Genomic DNA, 15237 nt, shown 5'->3' with positions numbered 1-15237 from the left:
AGTATTAGTGTTTGCAAGCTGCAAGTATTAGTGTTTGCAAGCTGCAACTAAGGATCCCATGCACTGCAACCAAGATCCAGCTCAGTCAAATAAATAAATAACAAATATTTAGAAGGAAATGTCTTCTCTCCAGGTCTAGAGGCGTGGGTGGGGCCATGCCCTCTGAAGGGTCTGGGGGAGGATCATTTCTGGCTTCTTCCAGGCCTGGAGTCGCCGTGTCATCCTCAGTGTCCTTGAGTTGTGGAAACATTGCTCCACTCTGCCTCAATCATCACATGCAGGGTGTCAGCCCAAATTGCCCTCTTCTTGTAAGGACACCAGTCATATTGGATTTACGGCCCACCTTGCTGACCTGATCTTACCTTGATTCTGTCTACAAAGATCCTATTTCCCAATGAGGGCACACTCACAGGGTCAACCCAGCATAGCACCTGTACCTCTACAGGGATGGCTAAGAGGCAGGTCTGGTACAGGGAAGGTCTGGCCTTTCACGCTCTCAGCTTTGAGTCTGGAGGCCTGTCTAGCCACACTGTGCAGAGTTGTTGTGGGTGCATAGATTTTTCTGTGTCCTCTTCTTTTCTCCCTCTCAAGTTTGTGGTCCCGAAGGCTTTGACTAACAGTGTGAGGACACTGAGAATGTGTCCCCGACACACTGGGGGTGGCAGGTTCGGGCTCCTGTGGGAGAGGGGCTTTTGAAAACCTCCACCCTCATGACTCCCTTCTTTTCTCGCTCATCAGATCCAAGCCCAGCCCCAGCCCCACCCCCAGCAGCGAGAATGTCACTTCAGGCTTCCACCACTTTCCCGAGACACTTTCCCAAAGTTCACTTTATACAAATGCTGGGATTTCATAATGCTTTCCCTTTCCTCCAGTCTCAAAAACAGAAGGAACGCAAAGCCCTCCCATGCCCCACTTGGTCCCTGGCTACCACCCATCATTTCTGGTTCCCTTTAGGGTGAAGTTAGGGCGATTTTCGGAGAAGGCAATGGCACCCCACTCCAGTACTCTTGCCTGGAAAAATCCCATGGATGGAGGAGCTGGGTAGGCTGCAGTCCATGGGGTTGCTAAGAGTCGGACACGACTGAGCAACTTCACTTTCACTTTTCACTTTCATGCATTGGAGAAGGCAATGGCACCCCACTCCAGTGTTCTTGCCTGGAGAATCCCAGGGACGGGGAGCCTGGTGGGCTGCAGTCCATGGGGTCGGTAAGAGTCGGACACAACTGAGTGACTTCACTTTCACTTTTCACTTTCATGCTTTGGAGAAGGAAATGGCAACCCACCTCAGTGTTCTTACCTGGAGAATCCCAGGGACGGGGGAGCCTGGTGGGCTGCCGTCTCTAGGGTCGCACAGAGTTGACACGACTGAAGTGACTTAGCAGCAGCAGCACGATTTTATGGGTGCCTAGCCCTCCCCTCTTAGCTGTCTGCAGACCCTCCTCTCCAGCACACCAGCCATCAACCGTGGTCACCAGGGTCCCCACCTCTGACTCATCGCTCGGCAGGAGAGACTTGGTGTCTCTCTCTGCTTGTTTCTGGAGACACGCCCACCCCTCATCCCTGTGACCTTGGAACATGGGAGCAGCCAAGTTACGTCCCTTCTGTGTTCTCACAAACAGGCTTCCAGCATCGCCTACCCCCTAGAATCTCCTGCCCACATTCTGTGGTCAGTCAGGCAGAAACCACTGTGGTTAAGATATTGGTCTATTTTTAAGAACAACTCATGACTGCAGCTCCAAGCGTGAGGAGTTAGGGGAGGATTCAGAGAACTTTGTGCAAGTGAGAGATCCTGACTGGCCCAGCCACCTCCAGCTCTGCTGCTGGTGTCCCAAGATCAAGGGCTTCATCATGCGTTTCTTTAAAGCACCATGGTCGGGTGCCTTCTCCATTCCTTACCCAACCTGTTTTGCCAGGAGCCAGAGCCGCTGGAAAATCAGCCTGGCACCAGGAAGAGAATGTGGTTCCTGTTGGGTCGTCGTCACTATGGAGTCTTGGCTGCGGTGAAGTCGCTGCCGTTTGGGTCTGCTCAGCTGTCATCCTTAGACCCTCTTCCCTGTGCTGGGGTCTGGAGCAGGCAGTAACATAGGTGAGACTGCAACTCCCTGGCCCTAGCCTGGCTTCCTTTCCAAGGTGTGTGCCTCTTTTAGCCCATTTGGAAATTAACAAATGCTGATATTCCAGTTATACAGTCTGGAGGTGTTTTTTTTTTTTCCTTTGCATTTTGTATTGCTCCCTTAATTTGTCTTAGTTCCAAAAGCACTTTTAAAACATGTATTATTTTCCCTAAAAGGCCTTATTTTCAAAAGAGCAAGGTGTTACAATGAACATTTGAAAGTATCTGCTCAAATGATTTCTACTTGAAGATGCCCGTAAACTGTGTGGCGATCTCGGATTATCACAGCGCTCTGCTCTTCTTTAATGTGCTTTTTCAAGCAACGGGATTGTTTTGCGCTGAGTGGAACAGTTCCCTAATATTGAAGATCATCCATTCTTTATTACCTGTACTTAAGAAGTGATTAGAGTTTCGTAAAAGGCTGCCTGTAATTTTGAAAGGACTTGTTGCTTTGAAACTTTGCAGTGTTATATGTATCATTTTGTGCTTTCCCTGCTCTCCCAAGAAGAGGCCACCTCCACATCTGGATGTTGAGGTAGGGGGAGATGCTCCAGTCGCCCCTTGGAGGTGGGACTCCCGCCCCTGAAGCCAGACATACAGACAGCAGCCTGGGAGCTCCGTGAGAAACCGGGGATGCGTGAACGCCTGAGAAAGAACTCAGCCATATGACCAACTTTCTCTTTAAACCCGCCCATGAGATTGTGCAGAAATAGAGCGCTCAGTTTCATCCACCTTCAAGGAAGAGAAAGCAGGGACGAGTGTCTTCCAATAGAGGCCAACACACACTGGCTGGAGACCCACATCGAGGTCTCCAGGGCAGGCATGTGTTTGAATGAGAGCCCCGTGACAGCATACTGGTTTTGTGGATTTGTTTATTCAACTGCTGTTCAGCACCACACAGCGAGCGCAACTGTACACACTAAATTCAGGTGTAAAGTTAAAAGGCCATCAGTTCTTTAACCGATTGGCTTTCTAGACAGCTTCCCCCTGATGCGAGAGTGTGTACCTGGCTACCTGTACAGAGTCCCAGTCCATGTAAGGACCGGAGGCTGGGCAAGGACCTGGACCCCACAAGCCTGGGGTGCACCCACCACACAGAGCCCAGGGACAGGCTGGGCTCTCGTCACACAACCCTTTTCCCTTTTGTGCCCAATTCCTTACAGAAAAAAATGTGATTTTTTGACAACATGGGGTAATGGTTTTCAATATGTAATAGATCCTGAAGGCTGAAACTATACTCCTGGAGGATGATGTATTTATTTCCTAGAGCAGGGCTTTCCAACCCTTATTTAACACAAACTCACACCCAGATGAATAAGGTGTTTGCTTTTTTGTTCTCCAAACAAAATAACATGAATATAAAATTGTATTTTAGTACAGAGCAGGCGCAAGTATCACTCTCCTAGAAAGTCAGGAGTTGCATCAGGAGGAGGCATTTTATTGAGACTTTTCACCAGTTTCTGCCTGAGGACCCCTCACATGGTCTATGTGACAGCTGAGGAATTCACATTAAGTCCACACAAAACAGAGAGAAGCAGTCAGTGGGTCTCAAAATCAAGGTGTTTTTTATAATAAAGTTATACCAAAAGCACAGCAACAAATGAAGAAGAGTTTATTAGACAAAACGAGAAACCCCCCCATCGTGTAACAGCCCTGCCGCCCAGAGCCAGCGACTGTCGACAGTTCACGTGCACAGTGAACACTGCCAACCGTCCCCGATCACACCAGTGCTCTTCAGGGAGGGTCCTTCCCGCCTCAAGCGGGTCTTCAGACTCAGGGGTACCACAGTGAAATCATACACAAGCATTGACTAGGAGAGGTTTTAAAACACATGTCAGGTGGCTTCACAGGTTGAGATGAACACATGGTCTTAAACAGTTCTTAGTACAACATCATGTTCTTAAGGAAACAATAGGAAAGCAATCTCAACAGTTTAAAATGTTAGCACTATTTGCAGCAGCAGATAAAATGCATTCACCACTGGCCTGTACCGAGGAACTTGGTGTTGGCAAGATTTGTGGCTTAGGAGAGAAACCATGAGCAGGACTTCTCTATAAAACTTTGCGGCACTTGACCACCCTTTCATTTCTTAACAAATCCTCCTGTTCCTCAATGGAAACAGGTGTCTATTCATCAAGAAAGAAGAAGGTGAGCGCAGGTTTAACAGGAAGGAGATGAGATACTTGTTTAAAATACTGGGATGCCAACCCACATAGGTGTCGTCTCCGGAGACTCGGTGTCACTGTCTGCGGGTGTCTGCCAGAGGAGACCAGCTGCAGGGTGAGCCAGGGTCTTTGGTGGCGAGAAGCCTGCGGGAGCCTGTGCATCTGCTCTAGGAAGGCCCGGGCGGCAGGAGATGAACCGCAGGAAGGCACTCACCTAGGTCACCCGTAAGAGAAGAGACCAATCCCGGTGTCACGCCAAGTCTCAGGAAAGTCAGCCATCCACTCTCCAAGCCCCTGCAGCCCCTTCCCCCGGATCCATCCGTCCATCTGTCCGTCCAACAGACCCAACAGGGGTGCGGGAGCGTCAGGTTCTCCTGCTGGCGGGTGTGCCGTTCGCTCTCGACCGCTGATGGTCGTATCTCACGGAAACAATAAGGAAAAGCAGGAGGGTGGCTCCTTGAATGGCCGCCAGAAGGAAAAAGTAATAGTTCAAATAGCAGCCGTTGATGTTGCCTGGAGAGAAGGAAAGGAAAAAGAAACAGAGTTTAGAAAGAAAGTTTACAAGATTTTCTTTCTTTTAACTTAGTTCCTACCAAGGTCAGGGTGACTTTTAATGCTATCATTAAAAAAAAAGGAAGAAAAAAGAATACCCTATCCCTAATTCGAAGTACACAAGTGCTTTGCTCCCAGAGCCACCGTGAAGCTGGCTGACGTCAACACCAGCTCCAGGCTGGGGCCCTGTCACCAGCCTCTCTTGCTCCACAGACAAGGAGCCCAATTGTCCCCAAATCAGCTCCAGAAGCGGAGGGTCTTGGTATCCTGGGTCCAGAGTCTGTACATTTATCAAGACCACACAGCGGGCCAGGACACAGCCTGGACATCATGTCTCATAGGAGTCCTGGACCCCTGCACTCCTGCGTTGTCACCTGACATTAGACACACTCCAGTGTACCCTTCACAGGCCAGGGCAGGTGGCTGAACACACAAGCCACACGCTACGGGGAGACACAAGTCTGCTTTTTAAATTTCTCCTTAAAAACTTCAGGTTGCCAAAGAGCTGACATACTCAATGCCGGAGCACCACACAGGCATCCTATGTGCAAGGTTCCATTTAATTCCTGATAAACCCTGAGGAGGCAGAGGTTAAGATCATGGACCTCAGAGCTCAACCAACCAGGCTCAAACCCAGTGTCGTGGTCTCTGGGCCCAGTCCCCTCATTTGTAAGATGTGAAAACATGGTGGCCAGCCCCCCACCCTGCCCCCAGGCAGGAACAGCGCTGCCGTGAGAAGCACCCAGGGCCTGTTACAGTGCCCAGGGCCTGAGGCCGCCTCCTCAGCAGTACTCGTGAGGAGCCTCAGTCTTCACGGAGGTCTGGAGTACCAGGTCTGCACACCAGAGAGAACCGAGGTTTCACAGCACCACCCACCATGGCCCCTTGGCATGGAGACGCAGGGCTGTGGGTGCGGGACCACATCACCCCAGCTCCCTGCAGACAGCTGTCCCCACAGGCCACAGATGGCCTACCGCTTACACTGCTTGTCACCAACTGAAAAGGGCCTGACACATGGTCAAGCAGAGGGGCGGGGAGACACGTCCATCAGCAACATGTCCAGAGGAAGCTGGCATCTCAGAAGGAAAGCCGCGGTTCTCTCCGACGGGCTTCACAAGCATTTCCACTTTGCTTACTTAGAACACCAGACTTCCTTCCCTCTGATGGTCTCCCTCAGGCTGGGTTATTCTGGAACTTCCTTTTTCTATCTGAACATACACTCATTAAAATTAGACGTTCAACACTGCTTTCATTAAACAGAATGAACGAATAGATACCATACACGTGTTTTTAAAGAATTCTCACTCAGGTTGCAGAAGACAACGACTTGCTATGTTTACTGCTTTGGGAAGAAATCCAGTAAGACCTAGAATCTCTACTAGACTGTGCTATTTATTCAACAGATACTTAAAAGCCATGGTTAGGTCCTCACTGCCTGCGGGGCTCCGCCCTGGAGAGAGACCCTCGCTCCTGGAGCCTGGTGTGCTCGCGCTCCCCATGGCACTGGTGGGTGGTGCCAGAGTGCCAACCCTGAAACATTCATCTCCCCAAATGACACAGGTGGTTAAAACTAGCAAAGCTGAAAGCCGGCAGGCAGAGCGGACTGTACACGGCATTTTCGCTGTCAGGGCAAGTCTCAGCCTGGGCTAGGAAGGGTGTTCAGAACTGGGTCCACCACCTAAAAGCTATCACAATCAGCCTTTGCTTTCTTGGGCCTCTTCTTAGACAGAAGGTAACTGCATACGAAGGTGGTAAACTCTGGGTGTTCTTTATTTGATAAGATAGACTCCTGGGCCCCAAGGAACAGGCTCACGTGTCACCAAACACATGCACGAAAGCATTCCCAGATGCTCTATTCATGACAGCCTCCGACGGGCGTCGCCTGCAACATCCATGCACAGCACAGTAGATAAATGAACTGTGACTTATTTGTACAACAGATACTCCGCAGAAATAACAAAACAACCGGTTCCTGGGGATGACTCGGAGAACTCAGCGCTAAGTAAAAGACGGCAGCCGCGGCAGAGGACTGGGAGGCTACAGGACTCAGCGGGTTGACATCATAGCAATTCATCCTGCCGGGGCCTGGGGGCTTAATGCAGCAAGGACAGGAGGAAGGCTATCAACCGTCCTGCACTTGGGTGGGGATGAAGAGCACACCGAGCTGTGCCAGAGCCCCTCAGAGCACAGATGTGCTTCCCAATCTAAATACAGCAAGGACAAGCAGGCCAGGCAGAGGATGTGGAGAGAAGGACACAGTGAAGAGAAACTCAGACCACAGCCCAGGGACCGGACAGGAAGTGATCCACACGCCAGTCGGGAAGCACTGAGTCAGCTCCCACCGCCACCTGAGCCCTGGCGGAGCAGGGAGGAGCAGGGGGCGTAGAGAAGCTGGCCTGCTGCTGCTCCGCGAGAAGAATAGGGGGGGGCACGGCTTGGGGGTGGGAGTAGAGTGCCCCGGGCCCAGCCTGTCCCCCATCCCCGCCCCAGCAGCCCTGCCCCTAACCGAGAGGAAGCCCTGCCATGCCCTCCTGCGTCACCATCATTGCAACCAGCTCCCGGGGCTCCAGGCAGAAGGGGCGCAAACTGTTTGCACTCGAGGGAAACAGGGGAGACCACCTGCACTCCTAGACAGGGCAGGTGATCCAGGACACACGACCCAGCGCCTCCCTCTCGTGGACATAACATCAACACACGGGACCCAGGTCCAGCGCCGGTACCCGTGTGCATCAGTGCTGGAGGTGACCCTCACAGCTGCAAGTATTAAGATTACCTGTCAGAAGGAAAGGATGAATGACAGGCAAACCACAAGTTATTAAATTAGTAGTGGGGGGATTAAATCACTGGAAGGCAACAAGGATGACCAAAGCCAATCTATGATGCATTTAAAAATGAAACAGAAACTAAGAAACAGCATCTACATCTGAAGAACTACAGAGGTTTAATTTCTGTAACAAATCTCTGAAAGAGGTCTGCTCTGTGACACCAAGAACCCAGGAGAACTCTCAGAACCCCTGTGTAACCAAACCTTACCCTCCAGGAGCGGGGCAGCCCCTCCTCACCACAACCAGGCTGGGCCTGCCCACTCCCCATAGCCCTGGTGCTCACAGCTGGACCACATCAACCATGGCGCCCAGGGGGTGCTGGGGGCTCTGGTTTCTGTTACATCAGGGCTTCTCGGGCCTAAACCCTCACCTCAGGACAGGAATTTTAACTGAATCACAGGAGGCCTTTTGGAATTCTGCCATTTCTGGAGAAGTCTCTAGGCTTGCATCAGGTTTCCAAGGGGATTTACAACCTAAAAGTACCAAGGGACAGCAAATACCACACAACTACACAAGGAAAAGCAATGGTGGTTTTTACTGGTGAAACATATAAAGAAGACAGACGCCTCCATTTCTGGGTCCGTTTACAGGCGACATCAATCTGCAAACAGCAGAGCTCTCATCTCTCGCCAGTGATTTTGCTCAAGATGCCACCTACTGGCAATGGCTGTAAAACTCCATTATGATTGATCACGAGTCATATTTGTTTTTAAAAAGGCAACTTATTGTCTATCTTTATTTTAACCGCAAGGAATTAAAAGGTACTGTCAGGGAAAGAAAATACAAAACTAAGATAAATGAAGGGAAATTTGTGATACAGGTTTTAGTTGCCTCTTAATGAAATAAAGACAATGCTGGATCTGACGGTAGAGAAAGAAAGCAGTCTGCCCGTCACAGATGTGGGAACAACAGGGGCCACTTGGCCGCTGGTGGCGGGTGTGGCCAAGGCTGACCTGGGCAGGAGAGGCTCACCTGTCTCCAGGAGATAGCGCGTGACATGGGTAAACGGTGTGAGGTGGGTGGTCTGGTGCAGCTCGGGGAGCAGGGTGGGGGCTCCTGGCCCAGCCCAGAGACACTGATCACATCCAGTCCCAGCTGCCCCACGTGACCCAAGGGCTGGGGCTCTGGATACTGGTCACTGATGATGGGCTGGGCAAGGGTGGGGTGGTCCTTACCGAAGTCCGTGTGGCTGCTCATCCACCCGATGGCCTTCAGAGACACCAACGCCAACAGTCCTGAGCCCACGAAGGACCCGACACCAGAGAAGAAGAAGAACAAGCCCATGATGGCGCTCTGCATGGACTTGGGGGCAGCCGAGTATGCAAATTCCAGGCCTGGGGGATGGGGGATGAAGGGTGTTTCTGGAGAGGACACAGCGCTGCCTCCGCACTGCGGCCCTCGGGGACCTGGGACTCTGGGCACAGCCCCTCCCTGCCCTGAGACAGCCCCCAGCTGGCTGCTCGTCTCCCACCACAGCCCCTGGAAACCCCAACAGGTGGTGGTCACCCCCACCCTCACATTGGAGGGCAGCATTTGACTTGACAGCTCTTGGAATTTCCTGCTCCTCATGGAAAGAAGTTGAAGAAGCCTAATTTCCTATATTCTTAATTGATGTGAGTTTGCAAATGAACCACTGACACTAAAATGGGGAAATCTACTCAGGAATTCTACCTGAAAGGCAGTGTGCTTGAGAACGGTTTTGGCAGGCGCATCTATAGCCCAGTTCTTGCCATGATAACCAGACACGGAGACGTGCGCTGGGCTCTAGAGGAAGGGCCGCCCTCTTTGACTTATTCCCTCCCGAGTTCATGAGCCAATTCCAGGTGAGCACAGGGGGAGGGGCAGAGAGGAGAAAACCACTGCCCACGGCCCGGCCGGCTCTGGTTATCACTCATTTCCTCCTTCCCTCACTCCAGGCAGCAGGAAACAGGCCTGCACAGAATTCACTTGTCCACATGCCACCACAGGATCTCAGCAATAGGGAAGAGAGGCCTGTGAGAACACGCTCTATAAACGAGGTTTCTCCCTGACACATCTAAAGGCAGATACCGCTAGCCGGGCAGCAAGGGACCCGAGGCCTGGCCGCGGCCGCAGGACTGCAGGGCTGGGGAGCCAGTGCCAGGCCAGGCAGCCAAACCCTCCGCCCTCCCCCCACCGAAACGGGGCTCGTCCTTCTCCTTTCCTGTCTCCTGTGGACGCGCTGCAGCAGGTGATTTTCATGCCGATGTTGTGGGAATCCTACTTTTACATCAAGAAAGGGGAGCCTCAGCCATAACGTCACCCTTTCCTCACCGATTCCCCTTCTGAACCACACCTGCCCACCAACACCCACCAAGCACTGTGCGGTTCCGTCTCGACGCAGCCTAACAAGGGAGGAACCAGCACGGCCTTAATCATGCAGTGAGGGGACTGGACACAGATGCCCCCAACAGGAGGAAACCTCACCTGCGATGCTGGCGAAGATTTCACTGACGCCGATCAGCACGTACTGCGGGACCTGCCACCAGATGGGCAAGTCCGCGGCGTAGTACACGACGTTTCCGATGGTCTGGTTGATGGTCTTCTCCTTCACGAGGTCCAGCCTCTTGCTTTCCAAAATCCCTACAATTCGTAAGTAGCTTATGAGTATTTATTCACTAACATTTGTAATTAAACTGAAAAACCAGATCCTTGGGACAAGATGCCTGTCGATTCTGAGAAACACATGAAAGGTTAACACCAGATGACACATATCCCCCCGAGCACCCAAGCTCAGGAATTACCCTTTCCCCCTTTCAGCTTCCGAAGTAGGTCACTGAAAACCAGAGGTCATGTCATCCATATCTCACATGGGTGTTCTGCAGTGCCTTATAAAACCAGCGTTCAGCGTGCTTAACCCAATCCTCAAAGCTCTGGATCGCTCACCTAAACGCCTTTTGCTTCCTTCAAAAAGAGGAGCAAGAGAAAGCTACACAGTACTGCAATAAAAAAATTAATCACGCTATTTACTTACCAGAAGGTAATAAATCTGGAGATGCTTTTCCCTTCAAGGTAACTTATTTATGCTGATTCACTGACTGATTATCATGACTACGACTACCACTACTACTACTAATGCCAATTTCCCCATTAGATGGGCTCAACCTTATCAACAAACTACAGTAGTACCCCCTTATCTGTGGGGGATACATTCCAAGACCCCAGTGGATGCCTGAAACCGAGAACAGTTCTACATCCTATGTATATATATATATACACACACACACTATTTTTTCCCTGCCCACACAAACCTCTGATAAAATTTAACTTATAAATCTGGCACAGTAAGAGATTAACAACAGTAACTAAGAATAAAACAGAACAATGATAACAACACACTGTAATAAAAGTTATGTAAAGTTGGTGGTCTCCCCAAGTATCTCACTGTACTGTAGGTATTTTCAGACTGGTTGATCCTGGGGTCATGGCAACGATGGGGACCCCAACCAGGGATAAGGGGGGCGGCCGCACACTGGGCCTCGCCCCCACCAGTGGCCTTCTGCCCTCAGCAGCAGCCAGGACTCCCTGGGCTATCAGTCGTCTGTCAGGTGGGACAGACGGACACAGGGAAATGAGCAAGATCAGAAATAGCTACTCTGCAAAAAAGAAAAAAAAGATCAAAATGAAGTTTAAAACAACAACCCGTAGGACCAAGTTCTTAGAGTAAAGATGTTTTTAAGGAATTCTAGTTGCAAATGAAATAATGGACTCTAATAGCTAATGTATACGTAATAATTATGTGTTTAAAACAGTATGAGGAAGGACAGGAGTCTGGGTAGAGGAATATTGGAATATACACACATAAGGGGCTTCCGTGGTGGCTCAGTGGTAAGGAATCCTCCTGCCGACGCAGGAGATGTGGGTTCGATCCCTGGGTCGGGAGGATCCCTTAGAGAAGGAAATGGCCACCCCCTCCAGTATTCTTGCCTGGGAAATCCCATGAACAAGGAGGCTGGTGGGCTACAGTCTATGGGGTTACAAAAGAGTCAGACATGACTGAGACACTAAACAACAAATATATATATATATATATATATATATATCCCTTTTAAGATCTGAGCATGAAAAAGGACCAGGATTTGACAGACAGAGTGAAAGAATCTGCCCCCACACCACATCTCAAATATCCAAAGAGAAAACACATCAAAGGCCCAAGAGAAAGAGAGGCCTCCTAGCTCATTTCCACGTGGAAAGCCGCGTCTCCTCCCTGATGGTGGGTGACAGAGGCACACCTCAGCCCTCACAACCGTCCTGTGATTGAGAAACAGGAGCAGACGAGGTCTGCAGAGCGTCTGCTGCTCTGGAAACGGGAATATGAGGCTCAGCCCAGCAGTTATCTCAGGAAACTGGTGGCGGCATTAAGGGCCTTGCCCAAAAACAGCAGCTTTGCTCCCTGGCAGGGCAGCAGGCAGCGCCACTGGGCCCGTAGTGTTATCCTGGTTGGAACACCTTCAGACGGAAGGTGCTGCAGGCTTCCTCTGGGTCAGCCGAGGTCCAGCCGGCCCTGGGCCACCGCCCTCAGACTGGAAGATCACTGCACTGCACTGGCCACCAACCCTCTAGCTTGGAAGGGTTAGATTTAAGTACAGAGGGAAGAATTCACTCAGCCTGGTTTAGGAGAATAAATACTGAAGCTGGATAATCTCTTGCCCTTCATAGGAAAGGCAAGGGAGCATGAAGACACCAAGTGTGCATGTTTATGGCGGGGTGTCACTGGTGGGAACCATATACGGGTTTAGTACCAGGAAGAGAAAAGATACCATTGACTTCTGGCAAGCTGGCAAAGAACAGGAGTTTTTAAGCCGTAGGACAGAATCTGTGGTGGTCTCATCAGTTAGGAAAACGCAGACTCTTGTGAAGGCTGAGGGTGAAAAGGTAACAGAAACCAAGGGGCAATGGCAAGGGGGACATAAACAAACCAGGACCAAGCCCTGAGACAAGAACACGAGACATCAACAGAGCGCCTCTTTGGTGGGACCGGGGGAAGGATGGGGAGGTGTGGAGCACACGGCTGACACTACAGAGAACAGAGGAAGGAGCAGGGTCCTGAGAGAGGCCGACAGAGAACCACAGTGGTCCTCGGACAATGGCGGTCCTGCGGGGTCTGGGCAGGCCTGTCCCTGAGAGGCTGCAGAGCTAGTGACGGAAGAGACAAGCGTGGGTACAAACCAGTATAAAGACAGAAGCTGGGAGAACCAAGATAGAAGGAAGAGGGGCAAATTCTTCAATTAACAACACAAACTTACATCAGGTCAAACACAAAAGAAAACCCAACACTGTGGGTGAGAAGGAAATGAAGTGTGGCAGCCGCAAAGGTCAGAGAAGAGGAGGGGCGGGCAGTCACCTGGTGGGAGACAGGACAACAGCAACACAAGGGCAGGAAGGAGGCATCAGGAAAACACACCGAGGGTCAGCAAAGGCCCCGTGCCCACTCGACCCTGCGCCTGCTGCTCCCTGCTGCCAGCTCATCTACACTCACGACGAGCCAGAGCGAAACATGCAGCAAGAACACCGACCAGGGGTGTTGGCTGGGCTTTCACTGGGCCTCCCCACACGGTGCCACTCCCCCATAAACCTTTATGAGTAAAACACCATCACAGGCTAGAAGTGCAGCGAGAATCTGAGGCACACCACCCTGCTGGTCATCAGAGCACGTGGACGGAAAGGACGAGGCTTTGTCTTGGCTTCCCAAGTAGCGCTAGTGGTAAATGGCCCGCTTGCCAATGCACGAGACACAGGAGACGCAGATTCATCCCTGGGTCGGGAGATCCCCTGGAGGAGGAAATGGCATCCCACTCCAGTATTCCTGCTGAAGAATCCCATGGACAGAGGAGCCTGGCTATGGTCCATAGGGTCATGAAGAGTTGGACACGACTGAAACGACTTAGCACATAGCACGTGCTAGAAATGCAGTGAGAATCTGAGGTACACCAGGCCTGCTGGTCCTCGTCAGAGCAAGCACATGGAAAGATACGGCTTTGTTTGGTGACATGTTGCTAACTGGAGGAGACCCAGGGTAGACCCATGTCCTGAACTTTAGGGACACTACCATCTGTGCCTCCTCGGGGCTTAGTTCTAACAGACTCATGCTGCCTGAGAACAGTATCTCTCTAAGGACACTGCCCCCTGGACTGGACAGTGCCTCCCATTCCCCAGAGCCTGTACAGACCATCGCATCCCAGGACACATGTCACCCCCGTTACCCCAGGCAGCACTGGACTCCAGGGCTCCTGCTACACAGGGTCTGAACTACCACAGCTGACACCACTACAGCTATCCTACCATCCTGTGCAGCATCCCACAAACATTTTCAGAAAGGAATAGTGGCCAAAAAGGAAGCCTTGAAATGCATGATACAGCAATCATAAAGACATGATCTCGCTCAACTCCTCAACTAAAGCTTTCTCGGTAGCAAATGGACAAACAACAGCATCAATTATTATGAATTGAAAAAAGTTCTCTAAAAGTACTCTTGGATCAAAAAGAAAATAAAAACCAGTTTCAATATTCTCCCGGGGAAAAAAGAAACCATTACAACAAACCAAAGTGCAAGAGACCTTGATAGAAAGGCAGTAACAGGCCAATTAAAAGAATAACATGGTCTTTACTGTTAAGCAGGAACGAATAAATAGAAGTGAAGAATTTTAACTCAAGAAATGAGAAAAAGAAATCAACAAAACACACTGAGGTAATAAAAGTTAATATCTTAATTATTCACTGAGAAAACATAAAAACAATCAAATGATAAATTCAAGAGATACATCTAAGGAAAAATCGTAAAATACAGTTTTGGGCAATCTAATAAAAGAGAACACATAAAAAAGTGAAACTAGAAAAGAGGAAGGAAATGCAACAGATTTATTTAAATGACCATTTTTATCTCCTGTCAGTTTCTCTAACTCGATAAATTATATTCTAAGGACACTAAAAAATAAAAAGCTTAAGTGATTCAGCAAAAAACAAGATCTGTACAAAACTGAGGAAAAGATGGAAAAATGATCGTCTTTCCTTTCAGAGAAGTGATGCACCCTTGTAATTTTCTAGGTAAAGACTTGGAACTTCCTGGGAACAGACAGAAATTTCTCATCGTGTTAAACACACCCCGCCTCCAGAAACAGGGCATTTACCAACCCTTTAATGAAGCTGTGCAGTCCAGACACCAAACCAGAATGCTGTTGGTTAGACAGAGATGCGTAGTCACTCAGCAAAACAGCAGCAGACTCCAATCAGACCATCAGCGTCAGCCCTTTTAACAAACAGGGTTTATTTATTTCAACAGGTAAACAGCAGAGGTTTAAATAAAGAAAAACATGAGCTGCCAAAGGTGGAGGGGGGAGGGCATGTCATCCTCCTGAAAACCAACGGAAGATATCTGAGAAAAACTCAACTTTCATTTCTGCCAAAAATACTCAGTAAACCTGAAAAAAAGTTTAGACAGTTAACATCATCATAAACACCTATTTCAAACTGAGAGGTGAGAGTGAACTGCGAACAGTGAGCAGCTGAAGGCATTCCGTCAAAGTCTGGGAGAAACGGAGGGAGCCTAGGACTTCCTTGGGGGGAT

The 15237-nt window shown here is 50.1% G+C and overlaps 1 protein-coding gene across 1 annotated transcript in view; it reads right to left on the bottom strand.

Moving 5' to 3' along the window:
* Positions 1 to 3530: 3530 nt before the first annotated feature.
* SLC15A4 (solute carrier family 15 member 4) overlaps positions 3531 to 15237 on the bottom strand; it is a 29340-nt gene continuing 17633 nt past the window's right edge. The window contains exons 6-8 of the mRNA XM_040250585.1: positions 10101 to 10256; positions 8831 to 8989; positions 3531 to 4791 (exon numbers count right to left, since the gene is read on the bottom strand). Of these exons, the coding sequence (XP_040106519.1) occupies positions 4643 to 4791; positions 8831 to 8989; positions 10101 to 10256 (464 nt within the window). The 3' untranslated portion in view covers positions 3531 to 4642. The remainder of the gene's footprint in view (positions 4792 to 8830; positions 8990 to 10100; positions 10257 to 15237) is intronic.

This window comes from Oryx dammah, unplaced genomic scaffold, assembly GCF_014754425.2.
Source record: "Oryx dammah isolate SB20612 unplaced genomic scaffold, SCBI_Odam_1.1 HiC_scaffold_12, whole genome shotgun sequence".
NCBI classification, from domain to species: Eukaryota; Metazoa; Chordata; class Mammalia; order Artiodactyla; family Bovidae; genus Oryx; species Oryx dammah.
Note: the sequence above shows the minus strand (reverse complement) of the source record. Positions and strands in the feature narration are given on the sequence as shown.